We start from the raw sequence: 12,221 nt of genomic DNA, 5'->3' as shown, positions 1-12,221 counted from the left end.
TTGGTCTTTAAACAATTAAAATCCCAGTGAAATTAACGAGCATTTGGTCGAGCGAAGCAAAATCATTTCCCTTTGTCAGTTTATCTCAGTACATAGGGGAGCCTTTCATTTTCCTTCTTGTGCGGGGAAGTGCTCAGCAGGGATGTAGTTTGGATGGCGATTTGGATAAAAATTGAAGAGGAATTTGGGAAAGCCAGCACAGTTTGTCCCATATACATTTTCCTAAGTGCACATGAGAGCATGGAAAGCACCTGAGTAGGGCTCAGGGAATGTAATTCTCAGCATGGGACCCCTGGAGCATTTCCTTGTGGCGTGCATGGTTTATCAGGGTGGATCTGCACCTTTTGATTTCTCAGCAGTTAAAGTTTTTGTACATAGATTAAAATCCACCAAGTCCTTCATTTATTTCATTTTCCTATGTTGTTATTTGCATAAGAGCCTCCAGAGAAGTGATCAGGATGACACACCAGGTGGGATGGGAACCAAGCATTGCACTCACCCATGTTAGAGAAGAGCTGGAGACTTTTGCTTTGACTTGCAAACTGTGCTTGCATACATCATAATGCAAGACTTGGTTGCTTTTCTTGTTCTCAAGCACATTGCCTAGGATTTGGTAATGCTTATTCTTTATAATCCCACATCAAAGGCTGTTGTTGAAATGGACATGATTAACCATGCTGACAGACCAAAAATTAATATGTTCTTATTGGAAAACTTACATTCACAACAGGGTATTGTCCAAATACAGATGCATAATCTGTGGACGAGAGGTCATATATCTGTGCTGTGCTCATCCAGTATCAAGCTCCAGATGAACAGCAGCTGTGTCTAAGAGCTTTGGATACTGCTACAGCAGCACTTGTACCTACAGCATTATATGCACAGACACGATCTCAGTCCGTAAACCTAATTACCACCTCTATGCAAATCAAAGTTAGTACTGATATTAATAGATCATGAAAACTAATATCATCATTACGGTCTTCTCTCATCCTGATTACCATCCTGGTTCTGCTCAGATGCCACTCTATTTCCAGCAGGCATCATTATAATCTCTTGGAACCAGGAGGTGCACTTGCTCAGCTTAGCACCACACCTTGCCTCAGCCACCTACTAAGAACCCAGTATCTTTTCCAAGCAAAAAAAAAACAAAAAGAAAGAACAGTTCCCAGCCTCTCTTCCCATTTCCTAGGCTGGTTTTGCAGACTGCTGATCCAGCTGAGATCGTTTCCCAGAACTGACAGCTCACAAATCTTGCTTGTTGTGATGGCTTGCAGCTGCAGAACTGTTCATGTGGCCTGTACTCCTCCTGAGCTGGGTGACACGTGGGTGCCAACTGATGCAGCTGTGTGCCACTTCCAGTGGCGGCAGCTCCATCTCTGCAGGGTGCTCCTATTATTGTACCTGTCACTCCTGAAGCACGCTTGGTCTTAATCTGCAGCTGTAAAGCAGCCAAGGCAGAAGCAATTGCAGTTTTCCTCTGTTTATCCAAATGTTTACATTTTTGTCTGTGGAAAGGAGATTACAGCAGTAAACATAAGCCTAAAACCTGGAATCACAGCGTGGTACACCAGGGCTAGAAGGCACTAAACTGTATGTTGCTGACTCCAAGCTGTGTTGCTGTCGATACACCTGAAGGACAGGATGCCATTCAGAGAGACCTAGACAGGTTCCAGAAGTGGGCCCAGGTGAACCTTGTGAGGTTCAACAAAGCCAAGTACAAGATCATGCACCTGGGTCGTGACAACTACAATCAATACAAGCTGGAGAATGAAAGAGCACAACCCTGCTGAAAAGAATTTCAGGGTACTGGCGGATGGCAAACTGGACATGAGCCAGCAGTGTGCCCTCACAGCCTAGAAAGCCAACCGTACCCTGGGCTGCATCAAAAGAAGTGTGGCCAGCAGGTTGAGGGAGATGATCGTGCCACTCTACTCTGTGCTGTTGAGTTCTGGGTCCAGGTGTGCAGTCCTCAGTACCAGGGGGACATGGACCTGTTGGAGCCAAAGGAGGACCATAAAAATGGTCCAAGGAATGGAATACCTTCCCTACAAAGACAGACTGAGAGAGCTGAGGCTGTTCAGTCTGGAGAAGAGAAAGCTCTGGGGAGACCTGAGAGTGGCCTTTCAGGGGGCCTTCAAGGAGGGCTACAAGAAAGAAGGGGACAGACTCTTTAGCAGTGTCTGTTGTGATAGGATAAGGGGAAATTGTTTCAAACTGAAAGAGATGGGATTTAGACTGGGTATAAGGAAGTTTTTGTACATTACAGTGATGAGGCAGTGGCACAGGTTGCCCAGAGAGGTGGTGGAAGCTCCATCCTTGAAGACATTCAAGGTGAGGCTGGACAGGGCTCAGGGCAACCTTATGGAACTGTAGGGGTCCCTGTTAATTGGAGGGAAGTTGGACTAGGTGACCTTTAGGGATCTCTTCCAACTCAGACCATTCTGTGATTCTAAGATAGATGAGCTGAGCCCCTTGTTGGATGGTATGGCGTACACTGTTTGGGCATGTGAATGTTTACTGTATTTAGTCCTTCATCTGATATTTGTGATGTGCATCTCATTCCACTGACTATGAAATATGACAGTACAAGTGTTTATTTACATCATAATATTTTGATGCAGAGGAAGAGATTCAGGGTTTGCAAAATCTGTAGAAGCAATTGGTTTCCTATGGCCAAATGAGCTGTTGCTAGTTAGCAGCGAGGTGTATTGCCCTCTGTGTGCCTCCCCAGTCTGTTTCAGTTGCAAAGGGAAATCTGTTCCTTACGTCGCTGTTATTTTACCTCACACTTGGAGCAGACAAGTAATACACACACATGCCCTATTAGAATGAATTAGTTTGTGAGCTATGACTCAGTATGCTGTAGCAACTTGATTTTTTTGCAGCAGCTATATATATCTGTGATTATCAGAGATTGTCTTAGCCAGTGTTAGAGCTGTGACTAATGCCAATCTTTTAGGCAGGCATTCATCACCCAGATTTATCTCCTTGTCAAAAGTTTTGTTAAATAAGGTTTCCTCGAAGAAACATTGTCTTGCCATCAATTTTCCCCTGCCAGATCCATTAATTGAGATAAATGCTTTTTTTTCTGAGCCATTTAAGGAACTGAATGACAGATCATGCGCTGAATATGAAAATACAACCATTGTTGTTATTGTCACTCGAAGTTTTACTGTATCACAATATTGACAGCAGCAGCCTCTAGTAAGAGCAGAGACACATGTATGTGCTAAGAAGAAATCAGTGTCTTGTGTGCAAATGCACTTGAATCACCTCACACTAAGCTTGCCTGTTGCCATGAGGTCACCCAGAATGCGCTCCAAGAGCAGATCAACAGTCCGGTAGTTTCTTCACTGCTCCTGCTAGAAATGTACATACCCCTATTTATTCAGACAGTTTTTCTGAGAGATTCCGAAGCTTTTTGTTGCTTTGCAGTATGTGATTCATCTCCAAATTTGGTACATCAGAAAAGAATATCAGCCCATTGCATAGCCTGCCCCGGTACTACGTTCCTCTAGCGATGTAGAGTTGGACAGTAGCTTAAGTGCAGTGTCTGATGCGTGGATTCAGATGTGAATGATTCAAATTGTTTATTACAAGTTCTCACATCACTTATATACCTTCACAAGTTTTCTTTTTCTAGCTTTCCCATCCACCCCTACAACTTTCCCATCCACCTTTACATGTCAACAGAGCATTCTACAAAACACTCTTCAACTGTTCATGCAGGCGCTTATCCAATCAGAGCCCTGAGATGTTCTTTCTTCTTCTAGAGGTGTCCTTGGTTCTCATGCTGTTTATCTTGCTCCACAGCTTCTGCTCTGAACAGTTTTTCTTGTATTCACATCCTTAAGTCGCACTCTCATCGCTTTTTTAAAGTTGATAGCTTTAATCATTATTACTTCCTCCTGCCCAGGAGGATACAGTCTCTTTCCTCCTCTTTCACTGTTAGTTTTTCTGCAGAAAAGATGCTAGCAGGGCTCACACCAGCATTGCACTGAAGGAGACCCTTTGGGGATGTGCTTCTGAGGCCTGGGGATGTTGCCAATGCCACTTGGGTATGCTGTGTTTCTCTAAGCTGGTGGCTGCAAACTCCCATCCCCTTCCATGTCCTTCTTTCCTCCAGGTAGCATTCTTCCTTTTGTTCCCTGTCCTCTTCTTCCTTCCCTCGGCCACATTCTCCGTTTTCCTTTGCTGCATCCCACTTAGGACTACAGAATCTGCCCAGAGGAGCAAAGTGTCCCTGTGGTCATCCCCTGCAGCTTAATGCAGAAGGAGCAGTGACACCAGGCAGTTTGTGGAGTTGTGATGAAGAAGGATGAGTGCTCAGCAAGAAGCATTGCAGCAGATGAAGAGCAGATCAGAAAATGGTGGTTGGCCAGTGCTAATGGTTTATGGCTTGTGATGCTTGTAGCATGCTAAATTCTAACTCCGAGAGACTGAAGAGCCAGCCCAACTATCAGAACTCACCCTTAATTGAGCATTGTTAAGAGCCATGGCTCCAAAATTCTGTATTAGCACTGAGTTTTTGAGAGGCAGTCTGAACATCATGTGTCTCTATGGTACACCTGAGCTGGAAATGCAGAGCAGTGCTGAACTGGTTTGTTCCAGCTTCAGATGAAAGGGAGCATGGCTCTGAGGTTATGTTAAAGAGGGATGTGAAACAGAAAAAACAGCATCATCTGTTCTCAGTTCTGAGGGCTGTCCCCTGCAGGCAGCAGCTCAGGGCACTTACAGCTCAGATCACTACCCCTGTCTTTGGGGTTTCATAAACACGATGAATTTGGGAAGGAAAGAACTTTTTGATTACCAACCCTTGGTTTTATTTAGGGTTGTCTCTTAGGCAAGAGTCAGTGTAGATAGCTGAGAACACTTTTGAGGTCCTGGCTAAATGACAGCGTTCCAGTGCTATGTTTGCAGATCTGAAAGGAAAGGATAGAAGGCAATGGTTCATACAGGTGTGAGGATTTCTGAAGTCAGTACCCTCAATCAATTCTGTATGTTTTTGCATGTAGGTATATACCAGAATTCATTTAAATTTTTATGCAGTATCAAAATGGAAAGGCGTTTTTTGAATACCTAAGGGGGCTGCATCATCACAGTACCCTGGCTTGATTAATATTGCAAACAGATCTCTGTGTAGTGTGGGAATATGCAAAACACACAGCTCTGCTGATGCTTGGCTTATATCAAACATCAATTTAACTGCAGGGAACTGTGCACCGGCTCCTGGCGCCTCACATGATTTCTGAGATGGCTTCTGTGCAAAACCACAGAGCTGGCAATATGTGCATGTTTGTGCACAAGAGGAAATTGCTGCAAGTAAACTACCTGAATGAGAAGTAGTGACTTCTGATATGTCATTTTGTTTTGATTCTGTTTTGACTATGATTTTTTGTATTTCAGACCAGACCAGACCAGGTGAGGTCTGGCCAATATCTGGTCTGGTCGAAATGGCCAAAAACATCAGTTTGCAGCAAAGTAGAGCTTTTAAACTAAATTTGCTACTTTTTTGTTGTTGTTAAGGTGGGCACGTTTAGGAAAGCAGCTGTATATCCTGTATATATGTATATATATATATATATGTACAGCTGTATATCACTGTATATCAGTGTTATAACGCTGGAAGAATGTAAATGAGATAGATACTCCTCGCTCATATGTTAGATGATACTGCTGTGTATCTTCAAACCATGTCAAAGTGCATGGGGAATGAAACCATGATCTGATTGCAACTATTTTAATATGTATACTAATAACATAGCACATGTCACTGCAACATGTGTTATGAGCCAAGAACAGAGCTGAGTGCCAAAGATGATTTTCTCTGATTCTGCATGGGATCCAAAGGCAACAACCGTAATGATGAAGGTCTGAGCAGAAGCTTTTGTCCTTTTGTCTGCATTTATTTATTGGAGTCATATTAATAGTTTCTAATAACAATAATGTGGATTGCCACCATTTGGAATGCAATTTTGAGTTAGCTTCTTAAAAAAACAAACAAAAACAGAACAGTTTTAAAGCAGATGGTATCCTCTGATATAAACGTTGAAAATCATCAGTTTGAAATAAGCTGGTAAGCGTGCTCTTCCACAACTCCTGTATTTCAGAACTGTTCCTTGAGTGTTAGCAGCTCCCCATAACGTTCAGAAGTGTGTTTTTCTGCTGACCAACTCAGCTTAGGCCACCAAAGCCTTACTTTCCCTTTCAGCCCTATCCAATAGGTAGTGACTGCTAACTAACGAACCTTTCGTCAGTGTCAGTGAGGGTTTTGGTTATGTGCCCAGACACCAAAGAAAGCTCTTTTTTATTTTCTTGTGAATAGGAGGAGAAAATACTGCACTGAGGCATCGTGTCCTAAGTTGAACAGATACAGAAGTAGTCCTGCCACAGTTCAGTGGTGGATACTCTTGTTTAATTATTATTTTACTGTGAAAATGTGTTTGTCCGTATTTAAAGCACTCGGAGCAGAGGGGAACAAGCTGACATGGCATTGTCCAGAGCTGGTGAAGGCTGTGCCTATTACAGTTCCTGAGGCCTGGCCCAGGAACTCTGCTGTGGGTTGTGCAGCTCGGGGGCATTGCAGGGACACTTTGGCTACTGCTAACTGAGGAGTTAGGGCCTTTTGTAAATGAAGAACTGCAGACCTCAGCTATTTCAAAATCTGGAATTCTTACTCCACCTCCTTACTATTATTACTCTACATAGGAAAAAAAAAAATGCTGCTGACCTGGACTGTATCTGTTTTTCTTGTAGATACAGTCTCTCTGCCTGGTGACAGCAACAGGACCCCAGGGAACGGCATGGGGCTGCAGCAGGGGAGGGTCAGATTGAAGGGTAGGGAAAGGTTCTTCACCAGACAGTGATCTGGCCCTTGGAACAGGCTGCCCAGGGCAGTGGTCAGGGCTGCAAACTGCTGGAGTTGAGGGAGTGTTTGGACACTGCTCTCAGCCATCAGGTTTGAATTTTGGGTGATCCTGTGTGCAGCCAGGGGTTGGGCTGGACGATCCTTGTGGCTCCCTCCCAGTTCAGGATGTTCTATGATTCTGGGATTCTGCTGTCAGCTGTGGGCTGTTTGGCTTTCAGAATTACCTCCGTATCACCAAGACTTTCTAAAGCAAAGGCTGAAGTTTGCCAATATCACATGACATCCAGACAAAACTTACTGTGAGGTGACTGACAAACCGTTAGTAAACATATTGATAAAATTTGACTTTTCTGCATAAGGTGCTTGAGAAATCTACACTCAAAAGAATGATAGCATAAACAATTTTCTTCTGTTTCCTCAGCTGTTTCTAGAGATCTGTTTGGACACACACTCCTTCGGAGATCTCTTAAATAACCTTCTTAAAATAAGCACAGATTGGTATCTTAAGTTTTTGAGGTTTTACTTGGAAGATTCAGAACAGTCCCAGGAGGGCCGTTCAGCCCTTATCTTTCCTTGTAAAATGCTGAGAATATGCTAATGTTAGTAGTAGTTTCATAATGTTCATTTGAAAGAGGAACCAAGCAGTCATCAGATGTTGTCATCTTCTGCTCTTGAGCAAAGAAACCTGTAAGTCAAATTCTCTTGTGTCACTTTGCTTACACTCACATCCTTACATGGTTTTGAGGACGGTGGAAGCACATTATACCTCAGTCATTGGCCTGGGGATCTGGTCTGTCTAATGGATGGACCTTCCATCTCCACCACTGTTATTTCCTGCTGGAGTACTGTGGGATGGAGTGGGCCTAAGGCATGTAGCTAGTGGTGTACATGGTGTGATTTTCAAGGATGTGTGAAATGACAAACCACGTTTGCAGAGCCTACGCACGGAGAATGGGAGTGGATATTGTGTATAGGTCAGTTCCCCAAGAGTGCTCCTTTGGAGTCTGCAGGCAGAAGCGCAGGACTGTCAGTGTTGAGAAGGATGGTCTTCCTTCCACACTGCCCTCTGTGTGCATGTTGCTGCTTTAGAGAATGGCTGAAAGGGAAAGTGCCCTTTTTTCTTCTCCTTTGTAAGGGAAACAAAGGGAGAAGAGCAGAAAATGAGAGTGTTTTGATCCTCCAGCTTCTTATTCTAGCTGCATAAACACACCAGAGTATTCCTGGAAATTGAATTAAGCAAACCTTTTATGTTCTCTCCCTGTTTCCAGATAGCTAAGGTGGCTGCTTGCAGATTTGCAGCTAGAGAGAAGACAAAGACACATAGTGTGCACAGGCTCAAGTGCTGAGTGGTGTCATGCTGGAAGAGCATGGACGAGCCTTAATGGAGTACAAAAGCTTTCTGAGCGCCAACCAGAAATCTGCTTAAATCCCTGACAGGGATGAGAGCACAGCATGTATTATCAGCATATGCACAGGCTCTAGGAACATTTGCATTTTGGATTTGCTGTAATTAAAAGGCTTTAAGCTTTCCAAAAAGGTTGAAATAGTAGAAGGAGTAAATGTAAGAGTCCACATTTTTCCTGTCTCCATACAAATATTTAGGGCTCTTCCCTTTTTGTCGCATGTGTGCCTTACTTATGATCTAAATACCAATTTTTCATCAATATAAGAAATGTGAAAACTCTTAAATTTTACTTTATTTATTACCATCTCTTGGTACGTAGATAAGGACAGCCCTGTTTCCTGTCCCCATTCAGTCATGACTGAGCCCCCACTGAGCCCTGGCCATTGGGCACACGGCTAGAAGTTTGTCCCCAGGCTCCAGTGCCTAATGAAAGCAAACCCTTTTCCTCACACGCACGTGTAGAGCTGCATATCTTGAGAGGTGAGTGCCTGCACAAACCCCAGATGAGATGAGACTGACACCTGAGAGGCAGGAAGACACAGGCTGAACTGGAGCAGAAAGTCACACGTGTCAAATAGAGGTGAAGAGGTCAGATCATGAGGTAGTATCAATGGGTTCTTTGGGGAGAAATGGCTTTTTCAGGAAGATTCCACTGTAGGCAAGTTTTGACTGGCTTCCCTTATTTTGTAATCAGTTTGCCAGACTACGATCTCTCCGCAAAGAGTCTGTGACTCAGTGGGCTGTTACATTAGTTATCAGTATGGTGGCACAGCTGGGTCTACTAGTTAGAGGAAGAAAGGGCAGGTGGATGAATGCAGAAACACATGCAGAAAAATATCATTCAGAAGCAGGAAAAGGAATGTTATGAAGTTGAAAATGGCAACTAATTCACCAGTAGTAGTCTGTAAAGATGAGAAGAAAGGTGAGAAAGGAAGTCTGTGGCCATTGAATAGAGGATTCCTAGCTAGCATGAGAGGAAAACGAGTCCCTCTGTGCTTACCTGACTGTGTAGTAGGTAAATAGGTCAAGTTGAAGGAATCTTTCCCTTTTTGGGTGTTACTAGACGCGACTGCCACCTCAGTGGTGACAGCCCTCCCTCCAGTTTCAGCTACTCAAATAGCAGCTGACAAAGACTGGGAATAGGCAGCGTGGATAAACTGGTTATTGCATGTTTGGACTGTGACCCCCTTCTTCTTGCAGTCAGACTGTTAAATATTCATGTAAGCGGGCTCGGGCAGATCCTTGCCATCTGTCTGTATTTATATGACTTCATCCAAACAGCTCCAAAACATGTGAAATTTTATCCTCACAACATCTCTTTAAAGAAAAAGGAATTCTTCTCCTGTCTTAAGGGAAAAGGAATCAAAGCACAAAGAGATGGAATGATTTACTGGATTTATTCATCTGGATTCCAGCAGACAGGATCCAAACTCAGCTCTTCTAAATGCCAGACCCAGCTATAGCCCTGGGTTCCCAAGACAAAGTTCATATTTAGTGCTATAGGGTGTTTTTATGTATAGCTCACCTAATACTGCTCATTAAACATAAAAAATATCCAAGTTTGTGACTATAAAGGAGACTGGAGCCCTAAAGAATTTTCTTTTTCTTTTATCCCATGTCAGAAGCTTAGGTGCAGGCTTTATGTAAACGTTCTACTCCTTTCTGCTGTGACATATGCCTCCAGTCATCTCATGCTGAACGTGGGAAGGTGGGAAGTAATCTACCCGTGGTCACACTTCATGTTGCTCTCTGCAGATGAGTTTCTGTTGCGGGCTTCTGCCTGTTACTTTGTTCATCTGTCCCTATTTGTGTGTATGGATGTTGAGTGAAAGTATTGGACAAGGGAAAATCAATATGAAAACCATTATTTAGGCATCTCAGCTTGCGCTGCGTTCAGCTGCATACCTTGATGGCCAGATAAAACAGGATCATTGTGCAAGCTTCAGTAAGCTGTGCACATATGGGCAATTCTGGGAGGGAACAGATTGTCACAGTTACGTTTGACCTGTTTCAGAGCAATTGTGACTCTCCCTTGGCACTGTGGTTGTGTTGTTGACATCTCTCAAGAGCTCCTTCAAAAAAATGCCTCCCTTTTTCAGAATAGCGTGGTGTTCTGTGAGAAGCAACTCTTGCATTCTAAATTATGCAACAAGCCCAGTACTTTCCGTGTCTCTGGTGAAGGCACCTTGAACAGTCAGAATGGGAAGGATGAAGGAACAAGGCCATTGAGAAGACAAGCCCAGGCCTGTGAGTGCACCTGCTTCAGGTCTCTGTGGACCTCAGGCTGTGTGACTCATGCGCTGTGAGGATTTGAATCTGAAGCTCAGCTTCAGCTACTGAAGGCCCACACACAGGCAGGGCATCACAGAAGAGATGCGAGTGAGATGGCAGAGCTGCAGGTAGCAAATGTGGGTAGTAGTCCACTTTACCTTAGCTTACTTATGCATCCAGATATATCTATCACTACTGTACTACAGAGACATGATTGCATTTTAAGAACAAACAGGGTACATTTTCATGGCGGTGCTTAAGAATTACGTGAATGCCAGAGGGGATCTTTGTGCCTTTAACACAATATCAAAATATTTTCTTTCAGGGGTCTTTCTCCATGGCTTAGTTTGGGGCGATGAGTTTACTCATCAGTATATTTTTGTTGATTTTTTTTTCGGTGAATGTTTTTCAGGCATTGGAAAAAATGTCATCTGTGACCGAACGGCGACTCCGCTGGATGCCTTCAGGATGATGACTGCGGCTCATTATTACCCAAAACTCATGAGCATCATGGGGAACGTACTGCGCTTCCTGCCCGCCTTTGTGAAGATGAAGCAGCTGATCCAGGAGGGCTACGTGGGGGAGCTGCTGGTGTGCGAGGTGCAGGTTCACAGCGGAAGCCTGCTGGGGAAGAAGTACAACTGGAGCTGTGACGACCTGATGGGGGGCGGAGGTTTGCACTCGGTTGGCACCTACATCATTGATCTGCTGACGTTCCTCACCAGCCAGAAGGCTGTGAAGGTGCACGGCTTGCTCAAGACCTTCGTGAAGCAGACGGACCACATCAAGGGGATACGGCAGATCACCAGTGATGACTTCTGTACGTTTCAGATGGTTCTGGAAGGCGGCGTGTGCTGCACGGTGACACTCAACTTCAACGTCCCAGGGGAGTTCAAACAAGACATTATCGTGGTGGGCTCGGCGGGACGGCTGATCGTCATCGGCACCGATCTCTACGGACAGAGCAACAACTCTCCTCAGCGGGAGCTCCTGCTGAAGGACTCCACACCGGTCAGCAACTCCTTGCTTCCGGAGAAGGCCTTCAGTGACATCCCTTCCCCGTACCTCCGAGGCACCATTAAGATGGTCCAAGCTGTCCGGCAGGCCTTTGAGGACCAGGACGACAGGAGGACCTGGGACGGGAGGCCTCTCACGATGGCTGCCACTTTTGACGACTGTCTGTATGCCCTGTGTGTGGTGGACACCATTAAAAAGTCAAACCAGCTGGGGGAGTGGCAGAACATTTCCATCATGACTGAGGAGCCAGAACTGAGCCCAGCGTATTTAATCAGTGAAGCCATGCGGAAGAGCAGGATGTCTCTGTACTGCTAGCTCCACTCAGCTTCTAGGAAAGAATAGGATCCAGACAGCTCTTAGAGGAAATGGTAATTCGGCCCTTTTGAAGGGCTTGAACATCTTGCAAACAGCTGTGGGGATAGGGGAGAAGGAAATGTGGTGTTTGGATCAACTAAATCGGTTGGTGGCTAAATACCAAAGTGGAAAGGTCCTTAGAAATGCCCAAAATGGATAGGAAAGTTGAGAGCTGACTTACCTGTTTTAGTAACAGTATTATCTGGATGATTGGAAATATGTATCATGGACTCGTCTCCTGCTTGCAGGTGCTTTAGATTATCCAATTGTGTTTACTGTGAAAGGTTGGGAAGATCCTTTTAG

At 44.5% G+C, this 12,221-nt stretch overlaps 1 protein-coding gene across 1 annotated transcript in view; it reads left to right on the top strand.

The window, feature by feature from the left end:
- The window catches only part of GFOD1 (Gfo/Idh/MocA-like oxidoreductase domain containing 1), a gene marked incomplete at both ends in the record, with an annotated part of 63,498 nt that extends 51,619 nt beyond the window's left edge, over positions 1–11,879 (top strand). Inside the window, one exon of the mRNA XM_079533638.1 lies at positions 10,960–11,879. Coding sequence (XP_079389764.1) covers positions 10,960–11,879 — 920 coding nt within the window. The remainder of the gene's footprint in view (positions 1–10,959) is intronic.
- Between the last annotated feature and the right edge of the window lie 342 nt (positions 11,880–12,221).

The sequence above is a fragment of the Tetrao urogallus genome (assembly GCF_951394365.1).
Source record: "Tetrao urogallus genome assembly, chromosome: 3".
In the NCBI taxonomy this organism is placed as follows: Eukaryota; Metazoa; Chordata; class Aves; order Galliformes; family Phasianidae; genus Tetrao; species Tetrao urogallus.
This window is presented reverse-complemented; position numbering and strand designations above follow the sequence as displayed.